The 15,947-nt window shown below is 49.5% G+C and overlaps 1 protein-coding gene and 1 pseudogene across 6 annotated transcripts in view; both read right to left on the reverse strand.

The window, feature by feature from the left end:
- WDR73 (WD repeat domain 73) overlaps positions 1-15,947 on the reverse strand; it is a 92,437-nt gene that overhangs the window by 70,898 nt on the left and 5,592 nt on the right. For 5 of the 6 annotated variants that reach the window (XM_039257292.1, XM_039257319.1, XM_039257324.1 and 2 more), the window contains 4 exons: positions 11,317-11,481; positions 10,665-11,030; positions 8,946-9,235; positions 1,590-2,387 (listed from right to left, as the gene is read on the reverse strand). In XM_039257292.1, the coding sequence (XP_039113223.1) occupies positions 9,000-9,235; positions 10,665-11,030; positions 11,317-11,481 (767 nt within the window). In that variant the 3' untranslated portion in view covers positions 1,590-2,387; positions 8,946-8,999. The remainder of the gene's footprint in view (positions 1-1,589; positions 2,388-8,945; positions 9,236-10,664; positions 11,031-11,316; positions 11,482-15,947) is intronic. The other variant, XM_039257301.1, reaches the window with a different exon arrangement.
- On the reverse strand, positions 4,358-6,031 carry LOC120248844 (annotated as a pseudogene).

Here is a 15,947-nt window from a genome sequence, read left to right on the forward strand (position 1 = left end):
GCTCAAACCCGAAGTGGAGCTCTGCGCTGACAACGTGGAGCCTGCTTCGGATTCTCTATCTCCCTCTCTCTCCGCCCCCACCCCCTGCTCTGTGTCTCTTTCTCAAAATAAACAAACATTAAAAAAACTGGGGGGGTGCCTGGGTGGCTCAAGTCGTTAAGCATCTGACTTCAGTCAGGTCATGTTCTCATGGCTCGTGGGTTCGAGCCCTGCACTGGGTGAGTTCAAGCCCCATTTTGGGCAACCCAACTTCTCTCTCTCTCTTCCCCCCCCTCCCCCTTGCTCACTTTTGCCCTCTCTCAAAAAATAAAATAAAATTTTAAAACTCAGATTAAATAAAACTATGGTAAAACATACACAACATCAAATTTACCATTTTACCGTGTTTAAGTGTACAATTCAGGGCATTAAATACATTTGCATTTCTGTGCAATGATCACCACCATCCAACACCAAAACTTTTTCATCATCCCAAACTGAGAGTGTATCCACTCACCACTAACTCCCCATTCCCCTCCCCCCAGCAACCACGATTCTACTTTCTGTCTCCGTGAATTGGCCTGGGTCAGGCCCCTCATGTAAGCAGGTTCATATATTCGTCCTTTGTGTCTGCTGACTTCCTGGCACTCATTCTGCCCAAGTCCACGGGGTAGTGCTGGACACAGAAAATCTAAACCGCTTCACTGACTGGGTATATACTTCACAGAGGAAACGTCTCCAAAATGATAAACGAGCATATAAAGACGGCCTGCCGCACGTGCGGCCATCTGGGCACACATCTCGCGGCCTGGAGGAGGCCTACGTCCACTCGTCCAGACAAGCGCAGAGTCACTGCCCGGAACTGCTCACCCGGAAGCCTCCAGCACTCCAGGCTCCGCTCTCCAGCCGGCACCCAGGGCCATTACTGCCTGGCCACAGCCCATTTTCTCAGTCGTATGTCCAACCTGCTTTGCCCCTCAGGCTGGGCCTGTGGCGCTTCTCACTTGTGTCGCTTCCCAGGCTGCTCCCCCTGGCCTGGAACACCCCACCCTCTCCTTGGCCTGAAGGAAGGGTACAACTCAAATATCCTCTTTCTTGTGCACCCCTGCTCTCACCAAGCAGGGGTGGATACTCGGCCCTCGGTGCCCTCAGAACACCCAACCCCTCGCCCTACAAGTGGTTCCTTCAGGTCCCCCACCAGGGGGGCCAGGTTTGCACATCTCTGTATCTCCGATCCCGGCAGCCAGTGCGGTGCGATGCTCAGTGGATGCGGTGGAAGGACCAGAACCTGCAGTACCACCGCCTCCCCCCACAGCCGCGAGCCCCGCTGACCGGACCCGTCCGTAATAACCAGTCGCCGCAATGACGTATGGGCGGGACCGTCCGGGTCTCCTTCATTCGTGCCAACTTTACTGTGCCCTCTGTCTGTCTCCCTCTCTTTGCCCTCCCTGTCCACCCGTCTCAGGCTGCGGTTTACTTCTCGCCCCTGCCCTCCTCTGCACAGGTGCCCCGTGCTCCAGGCCAGGGCTTCTTCCACAGACTCATACTCTCCTTGCCCCGAAACCCAGCCTCACGCGTGAGCAACAGCGGCCCCAAGCTGAATTACTCACCTTTGCTGCAGGGCCACTTGCTGTATTTCTGCTTCTCTCCATTTTGCTGCTTCGTCTTTCTCTTAGATCTTGAATTTTTGTGAGGCCAACACAGTTCCTGAACATTCTCTCCCTTCCGTGCTACTGAGTCTCAGCTCTCCTTGCCCAGAGCTGAGCTGGAGTGGGTCCTGTGCTGATGTCAATGTGAATGATGAGTTGTCTTTGGGTCCCTCTAGGGATTCCCTGGGACATCTTCCTAGAATTGCTGAGAACCCCAGGAGTTCCTTCCCGGGGACTGTAGATTTCCAAATGAACATTCTGGAAACTGGAGGTGAGGAGCTGTAGCTGTCCCACAAATTGGTGGCTCAACTGGCATTTGGTGGCGGGGGCCACACAGACATAATGCGATTGCTGAGACAGTCCTGCACAACAGATGTGCTGCCAGACATGCAGGGACTCAGGGTCGCTCACACACATGCGGCAGGAGCATCGCCTGGGAACCTACTAGAAATGCAAATTCTCCAGCTGCACCCCCAAACTTGAGGTGGCTTTATAATGTGGTGACTCGGTCAGATAGAACCACATCCCCCAGAGTTCCCTTCCCTGTATGTTTCCAGGTAGAGTGAGCCACAAGAGTCATTTTGGGATGAGATTTGGAGGAAGTGAAGCAGCTGCCATTTTGTTTTCATGCTTGGGCGGCGGCGCAGGTGCCTTTGCAGCTCACGCTGGTGCCGATCTGCATGCAGCTGCTGTCTTCAGCTTCTCCCACTCCTCAGCCACAGGTGTGTTTAGCTCTGTGGTGAACGGGGTCAGCTCCTCCTGCAGAAGACCCACGTCATCAACCCTGGAGACAGCTAGAATTGGCCCGTTCCAGGTGGTCCCAGCTCCCCCCCCCCCCCCCCCCCCCCCCCCCCCCCCCAGCCGCCACATCCACCTTCCCTTCCCAGCTGCCTGTCCACGGGCCGGGGCCCAGCAGCGGACGTGAAGACAACAGTGTCACAGGGACAGCTGGCCCAGCTCCCCCAGGTACATAAGGTCAAGTGTGTGTGTGTGCGTGTTGAAGGAGCTCCTGCTAGCCTGCCTCTCTCACTAAACCCTGGTAAGCAACTCCAGCGGTGGAGCCTAGCAATCTGAACCGCGTCGCTCGGTGATTCTGACATATGTGAAAGTTTGAGAACCAGTGGATGGAGGGGAATCTTTTATGTGAGCCTAGAACTTCACTTTTCACATCTATGTAAGGACAGCTTTGCACGGTTTTCATATAATCCAAATTTCCCAGAACCTCAACTACTATATAAAACGGGAAAATAGGGGCACCTGGGTGGCTCAGTCAGTTAAGTGTCTGACTCTGGATTTCGGCTCAGATCACGATCTCACGGTGCGTGGGATCAAGCCCTGTGTCCCACTGACAGCATGGAGCCTGCCTGGGATTCTCTCTGCCTCTCTCTGTTCCTCCCCTGTACCTGCACATGCTCTCTCTCAAAATAAATAAACTTAAAAAAAAAATTAGGGAAAATAGTACATTGTTTTGTTCAGAACTTTCCAAAGAGGTTTTCACCAGTTCAGAAGAATCATGTCATCGACTCTTTGGTGCGTGAGGCGCACACACGGCACACCTGGACCGGTCCGTACCTGGAGCTGTCCCGTTCTCAATGACTTCACATACAGTGCAAGCATCTGATTACATTGCTGGGGAAGTATGAACATTTATGTATCGAAACACATATTCTTTTGTACTTACACTGGTTTTGAAATTGTTAAGTAATCCATTTTCCCTGTAAAATTTTATTTCAGGACAGTAAAAGGGTATTCACAGGAGTGTGGGGGCTGGTGGGTGTTGAGGGCCACTATCTAGTGTTAATGACTGAGCTTGAGCAAGTGTGTCTGTGTGTGCGGGTCTGTGACACACACGGTTTCTACGCCATGGGGTGGTATATATGATCACATACGGTATTATATGATTATAGTACCTTAAAAGGAATCAGCTAGTTACCCAGTTTTGTTTTGTTTTTTAATGAGAATGTCTCTAGAGCATGGGAACTTGCTGTTCCTTAAAAGTTAAAATCCGGGGGAACTTGGGTGGCATTGGACTTCGGCTCAGGTCATGATCTCAGTTTGTGAGTTCAAGCCCTGTGTTGGGTTCTGTGCTGACAGCTCAGAGCCTGGAGCCTGCTTCAGATTCTGTGTCTCCCTCTCTCTGTCCCTCCCCTGCTCACACTGTTTCTCTCTCTCTCTCTCAGAAATAATTATTAGAAAATAAGTAAAAGTTTAAAAAAAAGTACCCACAAAATTGCCCTACCCCCAACATCCTTTTTGGTGCTACTCTTTTAACAGTTTTTTTTTTTAACATTTTATTTTTTAAATGTTCATTTATTTAAACTTTAAAAAAATACATATTTATATATAGATAAAGACAGAGAATGGGAAAGGGACAGAGAGAATCCCCAGCAGGCTCTGTGCTGTCAGCGCAGAGCCCGATGTGGGGCTTGATCTCACGAACCATGAGATCTTGACCTGAGCCAAGATCAAGAGTTGGGACATTTAACCAACTGAGCCACCCAGGCATCCCAGTTTTTCCTTCTTGAGTATTGGGTAATTTCAAATTTTCTACTAAAATAGTAGTTTATAAATATCAGTGTCTTTAAGAAAATTAACAGTATTGGGGTGCCTGGGTGGTTGAGCGTCTGACTTCCGCTCATGTCACGATCTCATGATTTGTGAGCTCGAGCCCCACATTAGGCTCGCTACTGTTCGCGCGGAGCCCACTTCAGGTCCTCTGTCCCCTTCTTTATGCCCCTCCTCCACGTATGCTCTCTCAAAAAATAAACATAAAAAAGAAAATTAACAATATCTTGAGGTTTTCAAGTTAACATATAATTGTTCAGTGTTCTTTTACAACCTTCGTCCTATTTTATTCTTTTTTTTTTTCTTTTTCTTGCTAAATTCATAGAAGTTTAGATGTGGGGCCAGGTTTCTGTCCTCAGGTCCATCCTGGTTCTGTCCGGTCGGTGCTGCTGGTGCAGACCCCTGCTGGCCGCCCCTCTGGGCTCCCCTCCTGACGAGCTCCTGTCACACGTGGTGCCTGGCACAGGCGGGGCGCTGGGCGGCTGACGGCTCCTGCTCCCCGGTCCCAGCCCCCGCCAGCAGGATTCTTGTGCTCCCCTCCTTACTGGGAGGCCCGACTGTTCAGCTCTGGTCACCTGTGCCCCCCCACCCCCACCCCTTCGTCCCTCCGTGTAACTTCATGCTGCTGCTCATGTCTCAGGACCCACCTTCCCTCACATCCTCTTTCAGATACCTCATAACTAAATTCCCATAATCGAGTTACTCAGCGTGAGCTTGGCTTTCTGGCTGGCTGATGACTGAGACTGATACACATTTTATCAGTAATTTTCAGTGAAGCAGCTTTTCAATTCATGCATTAACTCTATTATTTTCTAAATGACTCATTTCTGCTTTTACTTAGTGAAATAATATAGCTTAGACAGTGGAATGCTGTAATATTTGCCAATTTCTGTGGGGTTAAATATTTCCATTATGGCCACTTTCAAACTACTGATGTGACATAATTGAACAGGGCTGAGAAGAGATCTATAGAATCTGCTCTCTTGGGGGAAGTGATTAGAAAGAAGACTTCAGAAAACTGTAAAAAGGATCACATCTTGAAACTATTTTTTTTTTTTTTAATTTGAAAGCAGTCATTTATTAACTGGCTAGATTACAAAAATAATCACGGTAGACACCTTAGTTCATTCTTCTAATAAGCCTATTGATCTGGTCTTCCCTGTTGCAGCATCTCCACCTTCTACAAAATGGGTGGTCTTCTGCTTCATTCCCCCTCGTGGAGAAGATAACTTGAAGGGCTATAAAAAGTTGTTTGCCTCTTTGAAACGTTTTCCAACAGTGTAGAGCTCATGAATCAGGTCCTCCACGCAGATGATGCCGTATTTACCAACAGATGGAGCAATCAATGTGTTATCTGTCAGGGCAAGGCGCTTCTTGTTGATTCTGCCATAACCCCGCTTGTACATCAATTCGTTCACGGACTTCAGGTTTGGGTACACGCACGCTTTACATGGTTCCACAATCCTTAGCATGTTAGCTGAAGCCTTTGTTGAGCTGAACAACGGTGCCAAGGAGCTGCAACACCTTTCGAACCTTTGGGCTCACACCATCGATACCTCGGATCCCGATGACAAATGCCAATTTGGGCTCCGTGGGCACGTAGAAGTTGCCAGCTTTTCTTGGCATCCGAATCTCAGTTCTGTACATCTGCCCGTATTCCTTGTGGTAATGCTTAGCCTTCTCATAAATAAGCTTCCTCCTTGCTTTTTGAAGCATCTTTTGGGCAAACTTCTTTTTTAGACACTTGGTCTTCAACTCTGTGAAATTCCTTTGCTTTTTCTTTTCTTTTTTTTTTTTTAAATAGTTTCTTGTCAAGTTGGTTTCCATATAACACCCAGTGCTCATCCCCACAAGTGCCCTCCTCCACGCCCATCCCCCCTCCCCCCCACATCCATCAGTGCTCAGTTTTTGTCAGCATTCAAGACTCTCTCATGGTTTGCCTCTCTCCCTTTCCCCCACCATTTCCCCCCTTCTTCTCCCCCTTGTTCCTCAGTTAAGTTCCTCCTAATCCTCCTATACGTGCAAACATATATTTGTCCTTCTCTGCCTGACTTATTTTGCTCAGCTTCCTTTGCTTTTTCTTAAGGGTTTCTGTCACAGCAGGAAGCTTCTTTTTCCTCTTCGGCACCCTCCGTGGTTCCAGCCAGAAAAAGAGCAAAACTGTGTATCTTAAACTCCAAAATGTAATGTTCCCTTGACTTTAATGTTTAAAAAAAAAAATCATTTTATTTGAAAATTAGGTTTTTCTCACTTCAAAAGAATTCCTAAGCGCTATGAACTGAATTGTGCCCCTGCCCCAAATTTCTGTGTTGAAACGCTAACCACCAATGTGACTGTATTTGGAGATGAAAGGAGGGGACGCCTGGGTGTGCTCAGTCGGTTGAGCTTCTGACACTTGATTTCAGCTCAGGTCATGATCACAAGGTTCGTGAGATCGAGCCCCGGGTGGGTGCTGACAGCACAGAGCCTGCTTGGGATCCTCTCGCTCCCTCTCTGCCCCTCCTGTGTGTGCACTCTCTCAAAGATAAAGAAACATTAAAAAAAGAGAGAGAGGTAAGTAAGGTTAAAGTAAGGTTAAATGAGGTCCTAAGGGTGGGCCCTAATCTAAAAGGACTGGTGTCCTTCCAAGAGCAACGGCGACCAGAGCCCCCTCTGCAGGGACACAAACAGGCCACATGGGCTCAGAGATGGTGGCCCCACAAGCCAGGAGAAGAGGCGCCAGGATGAAAGTTGCTGCCACCCGATCTTGGACGTCCAGCCTCCAGAACTGTGAGCAGTGAGTTTCTGTTGCCTGAGCCCCCCCGTCTGTGGGGTTCTGTTACAGCGGCCCGAGCTGAGGAATACAAGTATGCGGCCCCGACAGCTGGAAAACCAGAGCCGTGATGGTCACGGTTTGTTCGGGGCGATGAAAGTTCTGGAATTAGATGCAGTGATGCTTGTGCAACACTGTGGATGTAATTCACTCTGTGCAATCGTATTTTTTGAGAGAGGGTGCAAGTGAGTGAGGGGCAGACAGGAGGGGGAGACCGAAGGAGAGGGAGGGAGAGAGAGAGAGAAACAGGACTCACCCAAAGCAGGGCTCAAGCTCACCCAATGCGGCGCTCGAACTCACGAACCATGACATCATGACCTGAGTCAAAGTCAGATGCTTAATGGATTGAGCCACCCGGGTGCCTCCCACAATCTTAAAGAATTAATAACATACCAAACAACTAAGTAATACATTTTCAATGGGTGAATTGTAAGGTGTGTGAACTGTATGTATGGTGTGTGAATTATAGGGCAATAAAGTGATTTTCTAAGAACTCGGAGCCCAGTGATTAGTAATCAACTAATTTCAAAAGCAAAATTGTTGAAACTTCTTTCACAAGTGTGAAAGTGAGAAATTCCATGTAACAGGGATGCGGCGACAGTTTACTATCTGCTATGGACCGCCAAACAGGCATGTTTCTTGGGCCGACTCCCCTGGGAGGGCGGGGTCTGGTCTGGGGGAGCGCCACCCTGGCAAAGGCATGTTCCATTGTGGACCCGACAGTTTGCCTGAACTTGGGGGCTGCAGGTGGGACTGGGGAGAAGGCCTGTTTCCCCACCCTGGCTCTCCGCATCCTTAGAACCATGTGCCCCAAACTTTTTAAAAATGTTTTATTTATTTTTGAGAGAGAGACAGAGTGAGAGTTGGGGAGGGGCAGACAGAGAGGGAGAAAAAATCCAAAGCAGGTTCCAGGCTCCGAGCTGTCAGCATAGAGCCCGACGTGGGGCTTGAACTCACAAATTGTGAGATCATGACCTGAGCTGAAGTCAGAGGCTTAACCGACTGAACCACCCAGGTGCCCCTAGTTTTAGAAATGTATCCTACAGACATTTTGTTCGTAGGTACAGAAGCTGTTCACACTATTTGTAACTGTAAAAGATTAGAAAATGTTAACAGATCACTGAACAGGAGCCTGGATATACAAATTTTGGCTCAACTGAGCAGTGGACTCTCATACAGCTGGGCTAGAAGTAAGCCGCCTGGTGCTCTGCCCGCTTCCTGACATGTGTTATTGTGTAACCTTTATCAGCTGTCAAAGCAATAATGTTCTAAATTTGGCAACTTGGTAGGCAAAAAAAAAAGGGCGGGGGGCATAGTCCTGTTGTTCTTTCCTTCGTTGCTACTGGGGTTGACTCTTTTTTTTTTTTAATGTTATTTATTTTTGAGACAGAGAGAGAGAGAGTGCAAACACACACAAGTGGGGGAGGGGCAGAGAGAGAGGGACACACGGAATCTTAACCAGCTCCAGGCTCCGAGCTGTCAGCACAGAGCCCAACATGGGGCTCGAACCCATGGACGTGAGATCATGACTTGAGCTGAAGTCAGATACTTAACTAATTGAACCAGCCAGGTGCCCCTGGGGTGAACTCTTTTTCTCATGTTTACTGGCCTTTATACGTTTTGAGTTCTGCAAAAAAGTTCACAAAACCGGTTTACAACATCAGCTGTTGTTCTGGTTCTCACTGATACTGTGGACACAAGACAGGGAAGAAGCGTTGCGGGAGGATGGGGCGATGGTCGCCGCTGAGTACGCACTGCACCGTGCATCTTACCAGTTATTTTGTAATACACTACTTCTAACTTTCCCCACAGCCCAGGGAGGCGGTTATTACTCTCATTTTATACGTAAAGAAACTGTGGCTAAGAGGAGCCGGTTAATTAGCCCAAGGCCGCTGAGCTGTAAACAGGGGCCTGGGGTCACCTGAGTCCTAAGGCAGTACCTTGGCTCTCCAGCGGCTCCCCTTCTTCGAGGCCCGGGCAGGGAGAGGCGGGGGTCAGCAGGCCGCACAGCGCTCCACCCAGTCCCACACGTGCAGAGAGGCGTCACTTGCTGCCGATAACAAAGTCCTCGGCTTGTGGGGGTGCCAGGTGTGGGTGGTGAGCAGCGGCACGGTGTCTCTCTGACCATCTTCTAGGAAGATGTGACCCCTGTGGGTGAAGAGCGGTTCTACTTGGCCCCCCGTTCTGTCCCAAGATGTGGCATCATAGACCTGGACTGTCCCATCAAAACCTGAGGAAGAACAAGAAAAGAGAGAATTGACACTAAAACTCTAAAGTAATTTTTCTTTCTTCTTTTTAAAGTTATCTCTATGCCCAATGTGGGGCTTGAACTCACGACTCGGAGATCAAGAGTTGCATGCTCTACCGACTGAATCAGCCAGGTGCCCCTAAAGTAATTTTTAAAGTTTATTTTAGAGAGTGAGTGTGTGGGAGGGGCAGAGAGAGACAGGGAGAGAGAGAATCGCAAGCAGGCTCCACGATGTCAGTGCAGAGTCCAATGCGGGGCTCGAACTCATAAACCGTGAGATCATGACCTGGGAGCCAGCTGAGCTACCCAGGCGCCCCACCCCTAAAATAATTTTTATAGTTTGCTCTATCATACCAAAACAGGCTACAGGATGAAAAGTCAAAGAACAAGATGCTTAAGGCCAGGGGCTTTTGGCTGGCTCAGTCAGTACACCATCTAACTCACTCTTTGATCTCAAGGTCATGACTTTGAGTCCCACAACAAGTGGAAATTACTCTAAAAAAAAAAAAAAGATATGTAAAGCCAACCGAAGGGCATGTATCCTCTGCCCTTGTGTTGGCAGTTGACGGCTCCTCAGGGCACGTGATGGTGTATTTCTGTTCATCTATTATGTGCCAGGCGTGAGGCCAATCCTAGACATGAATTCTTTTAATCCTCAGAACTGTATGAAATAGGTACTCTTATTCCCTGGGGATCCAAGGAACTGAGGCTTAAGAGACTCTTTCGAACCTTTTCCGCTTGCCTCAAATTCTAATCCTGCCACATCTGATCCCTCTCAGCGGGTGGCCTTGCCTTCTGCCCGAGGGCGGGAATGGAAGGCTTTAGTAGGAGCACCCTCACGTCCCCCATGACTTAGTTGGACCCACACTCACTCCAGCCCGCTGTTTTCTCACTACCAAAAAGCCAATTCCTCCACCAAGCTCTGCTCTTTCCTTCTGCGCTTTCTGGATCCTGCCATCATCATGGACCTTTTCTTAATCTCAACAATTCTTTCAACCTCTCCCCTTCAATAGATCCTTCGCACTGGCTTTTAGATGTGCTCATTAACACCCTTATTCAGCCAGAAGCTGCCAGCCAGATCCAGGAGCCTACGCACCCAGTGGCCTGCTATCATTCAAAAAGCAAGCAGACTGAGAGGCACTTCCACCCCCTCCTGGGGCATCCCCGGGCTGCGTTGCTGCCTTACTCTCTGCAGGCCTCGCGGCTGACCTCAGCTCCGAGCTCGCGCCCAGGCAAGAAAGGCCTGCTACCAATGCGAAAGCTTAGCAGCCAGAACGGGGAAGGGCTTGCCACAGAAGCACCTGGAAAGTCAATCTGGAACTTTCACCTCTGGGCCCGGATGGATTATGGGGCTGCGGTGCCCTGGAAGAGAGGGATCAGGTAACAGACACAAAGCGGTGCTCAGCAGTACCTGAGACGGCCAGGCAGTTGTCCAGGCCTGGTGCCCAAGTCACCTGCAGCAGCTCTGGGTCGGGGCTAGGTGCAGACACGGAGCACCGCACCGCGCTCACGGGGTGGCAGAGATCCCGAGGATCGAGGAGACACAGCTGCCCGTCTGAGCCAAGGCTGGCGATGCTGGGCCCGGGGCCCCCACGTCTGCACGCAACTTCAGCACACCACCTCCCTCCAGCAGACCCGGGCCCGGGGCTGACGTTCTCTGACGGCGCCCACTTCTGGCGGATGTCGACGAGCCCCAGGCGGCCCGAGGCGCAGCAGAAGGCGAAGGTGTCTGCATCCAGCACCTGAAGGCTGCTCAGCTCCTCGTTGTCGCTGATGCCTGGAAGACAGACAGCGACACAGGAAAGCTGCTGGAGTCACAGGAGTATCTGGCTGGTCACAGGTCCCTTTCTCTGGAAGCTTCCCTCCAGCCCCAGGCACCTCGGTGCCGGTCCCCGGGACTGCCTCCTCCAGTCCCTGCGCGGGAGTCCCTCGAGGCCAAGGCCGCCTCGCTCCCGTGTCCGTGTGGTTTCCCCAGTGCCTGGCGCGTGTGGCTGGACTCCGTTCCTCACACGGCTGAGGGGGGCTGGCAGGAGGGGCCGGCGAGGGCCGAGCTGCTGCGGTACCTGAGGAGTACGTGGTCTTCTGGGATTCCAGATCCACAACCTTCAGACTGCGGAGCCTCGCCCCGTGCAGTACCCCCGGGGCCGTCGAAGAGAAGATGGCCACCCTAGGCCAGAGACCCTCCTCCGCCTCCTGCACGGCAATGCTGCTGACAGCCCGAATGACATCTGGGGGAAAGGAGAGAGGCTGAAATCCACGATGGGAAGGAATGCTCGAGGCCTCGCGAGGAGGGGGCCGGCCAGCAGTCTACCCTCGCACCTTCAGAAGGTCAAGGAAGAAAGGGAGCTGGCAGCTAGCAAGAGAGGGTGTGAGACATAAGCACTCTGTGCTACGCTCCCGTTTCTGAAACTGTCAGAAATGCTTTAATCTCTTTCCAATGTGTCTTACACACAGTTCTGCGAAGGGGAGATGATGAATCAGAGCAGCCATATCAAAACCCCAAAAGCAGGTGGGGCTTTTTATAGTTTTGCAAAGAACAAATAAAGATAGAAGAAAGCAAAAAACATGCTGATGATGTCATTTACACCTTAGGTGAAAATAACGGGTACAGAGGTCACGATCTCATAGTATTTCTTCAGACACATGTTCTGTGACCTCAAGCGATCTGAAGCCCGGCAGGTACCGGTGGTTACGACATGGATGGCATGGTCACAGGTCAACGTGGCAGGAGGGTCCGTGATGTTGTTACACTGAACAGAAGAAAGCCCCGCCTGCCCTCAAGCTGAATGACATTTCGGTTGTGTTTGGCTCAGCCTGCTTCGTCCTCACCACGGCCTGCTGCATCTGATGCTGGACGGCGGCCACATTTCACTCGGCTCGGTATAGTTAGTTCGCGGCACATCTACATCTTAATGGAGATGCGGATTCTCCATTTTGTATTTTCTTGCTCCAAGACGGGCTCATTACTTGGTCTCTACGTTCTCTGAAGCAAATGGAGACCCACCTATTCTTTAAATCCTACAGGCTCGGTGAGAGCCAGAACGAGGAAGGAATGTGTGAGAGGGAAGGCTGATATGGCTTGTCAAGCGAGCATTTGGCAGCAAGTCCCCCTGAGGTCGTTCCCATCCAAGCAGGGCACGGGCCATGTACGGGCCGGGCCCTTACATGTCGCTCCTCAAGTCCGTGGACTCTGGGTGGCCTTAGCCCAGACTGGCCCAGAGTTTGTCCCTGGGGAAGCGCCAAACCAGCCCCTAGAGAGCCTGCCTGACTCTCTGGGGCCACACGTGAGCCCTCTGCTCTTTCTGCACCTTTGGAGGAGCCTAGAACAGATTCCCCAGGACCTACTGGGGAATGTCCTCTGTGAGCTGTCCTCTGATGGGGGAAAGGAGGCGGCCTCGGGAAAGCCCTCAGGGACCCAGTTGAAAGATGTGGGGGGAAACAAAGGCTTCGGAGCCTCCTGACTGGAGAACCGCTTTATAATTATTCAGAAAGAAGTGCAGGCTTTCTCCTCCTCCTCTCTACAGTCAGTGGTAAAATGCTCTCCAGGGAATCCACACGTCATTTAGCAAACCAGCCCCAAACAGAAAAGAGAAAGGACTAGAAAATCAAAGCAAAAGACACAGCAAGGCACCTCCAAGAACTTGACAATAAAAGAAGGTTGTTATCTGAGGATTAACCCAACACAGAGTGGGTCAGAGTAGAGGTAGGCACACTCCTTAAGGAGTCAGAATGGTGCCCACACCTGCAATACTGAGCAAATGGATGAACACATCTAAAGGATGGTGGTGTCCCTGACAGGGGGCTGTCCAGCCACAGGAGCAAAGAACACCCTGGGGCCTGTTCAGGGCAGAAGGGGCCATACCAGACTGAATACTGAACTTCCAGGCGGATCAGCAGGTGAAATTCAGCGGAGACATTTAGAAATGTATTCACCCAACTCAAGGGCTTCCCCAGCCCTAGGGACAGAAGAGGCCTCGGGCGCTCACCAGGGGCGTGGACGGCAGCGAGGCCTGGCCAGCAGAGCCTTCTCAAGTTTTATACTTTCTGCATAAGACAGCTTGCAAAAACACAATCTGGAAACTTCTCAGCTGATTCCTCTTGTTACAGTTTCATTTATCACATAGTTTTTTTTGAGTCTGTTAGGTCTTCTATAGGCAAAAAATAAACACCTGGAATATTCCATGTTTAGGGATACTCGGGGCAGTCTTGTGAGTCTGGTGAGCGCATCTGCCTCTATAAACAGATTAGTTTAGGACGTGGTAACACTATCCAGTTTTTAAGACAACAAAGCTGTGGGTCAAAGCCTGGATCCTGGAATATTCACCTAGATAACACTAGGCTTTTAGGCTTCTAGGAAAACAGCTGGCCAATCTTCCCTAGGCTCCGGAATATTCTGCACTAATATCTAGGGGAAGATAAGTCTTTCTCTGATTTCCTGTTCCCATGTGAGTGTCAAAGCAAGGCCGCTTGGGCCATTAGCCCCCATGGGCCTGGTGAGACTCCTCTCCCACTCATCTAAACAAGTGCCATCCCACATGGCCTATTTTTAGGCAAAGATAAAGAAATCACTACCAGTTACTGGCATAAGGACAGACCTAAAGATCAATGGAACAGAACCATGAGTCCAGAAATATGCTCGTATTTATGGTTAAGCAACTTTTTTTATTTAAAAAAAATTTTTAATGTTTTATTTATTTCTAAGAGAGAGCAAGAGAGAGAGAGAGACAGACAGACAGCATGAACAGGGGAGGGTCAGAGAGAGAGGGAGACAGAGAATCTGAAGCAGGCTCCAGGCTCAGCTGTCAGCACAGAGCCCAACGCGGGGCTCGAACCCACGAACCGTGAGATCATGACCTGAGCTGAAGTCAGATGCTTAACTGACTGAGCCACCCAGATGCCCCTGAAAGACACTCTTAAGAACATGTAAAGACAAGTAACAGACTGGGTGAAAATATTAGCAAAACACTTACTGGGCAAATAACTTGTATGCAGAATGTACAGAGGACTCTGACACTCAAGGAAGACAAAAATGTAAATCAAAAACTGGGCAAAACATATGATCAAGTATAAGCACCAAGAAAAAAAGAAGCATCTATAGCTGTGCTTTGTGTTGCATCCCTGGCCAGACACATCAGAAGTGCACAATGCGGGTTTGTTGATTGAATGAGGAGACGTTAGCGACTGCTATAAATAACAGTAACAATAACGATCATAAATGTTCCCTTTTTAAAACTCTGAGAGTGAGAGAGACTGATAGGGGCAGAGAGAGAGGGAGAGAGAGTATCCCAGCAGTCTCCATGCTGCCAGCACAGAGCCTGGCACGGGCTCAAACTCACAAACCGTGAGATCATGACCTAACTTGAAGCCAACAGTTGGATGCTTAACCAACTGAGCCACCCAGGAGCTCCCACTTTTTTGTTTAAGTAATCTCTACACCCAACGTGGGGCTCAAACTCATCACCCCAAGATCAAGAGTCACAAACTCCACAAACTGAGCCACCTGGTGCCCTATGAAGTTTCCCTTTCATTGACAGATCTGCTTCCAGGAACCAGCTCGGAGCAAAATGGAGGCGAGGACCACATCGCTGCTCAGTAAGTACCCCACCACTTTTTTTTCAGGGCCATTACCCCTGTACTGAGCTCAGTTATTATTATCTAACTATAGTTACCACCGGACACAGTTCTGAGCAGACCCTGAAGTTAGACTAGACCCAAGGCCAGGTTGTGTGACTATCTCTGTAACTTTCAACAAGTTAGCCTCTCTGGGACACACATTGTCTCAGACTTCTGAGAACTGAATGATAACACGCATGGAAAGTACTTGGTTCAGTGCCTGGAATATATATGCTTATTAGTATTACTGTTACTTTGTACAGATTATCGGTTAATCTGAGCAAGTATCTATTAAATGTACAGTGAAACCAGAACATCAAAGGGCCTGGGGCAGCGTGCCGTCTCAGCCTGCTGGGGGTGGGGAAAAACTAATAAAACTCTCTCATGAAGATCTGAATAGGCATTTCACCAAAGAAGGTATATGAATGGTTAGTAAGCACATGAAAAGATGCTCAATACTATTAGTCATTAAAAATATGTAAATGAAAGCCCCCATGAGAAACAATTTCACGCTCATTAGGATGGCTTCAATAAGGGGCGCCTGGGTGGCTTAGTCGGTAAGCGTCCGACTTTCGCTTAGGTCATGATCTCGCGGTTCATGGGTTCGAGCCCCACGTCGGGCTCTGTGCTGACTGCCAACTCGGAGCCTGGAGCCTGTTTCAGTCTGTGACTCCCTCTCTCTCTGACCCTCCCCTGCTCACGCTGTCTTTCTCTCTCTCTCTCTCCTATAAATAAATTAAAAAATTAAAAAAATTAAAAAAAAAAAGGATGGCTTCAATAAAAGACAAAAAAAAAAAGTTGAGGAGGACATGGAAAAATAGAAACCTCCATATACTGTTGGGGGAAATGTAAATGATGAAGCCATTGTGGAAAAGTCTGAAAGTTTCTCAAAAAGATCAGACATAAATTTACCACATGACCCAGCAATTTCACTCCTGTCTAGCCAAGGGAAATGAAAACTTATGTCCACACTAAGGGCTGCAGATGAATGTTCTCAGCAGCAGTGTTCCTAAGAGCCAAGTATCAGATCTACCAACCAGTGGACGGCTAGCAGCGCAACACCATTCAGCCACAGGAAGCA

This window comes from Hyaena hyaena, unplaced genomic scaffold (assembly GCF_003009895.1).
Source record: "Hyaena hyaena isolate Hyena2069 unplaced genomic scaffold, ASM300989v1 scaffold_13, whole genome shotgun sequence".
Lineage (NCBI taxonomy): Eukaryota > Metazoa > Chordata > Mammalia > Carnivora > Hyaenidae > Hyaena > Hyaena hyaena.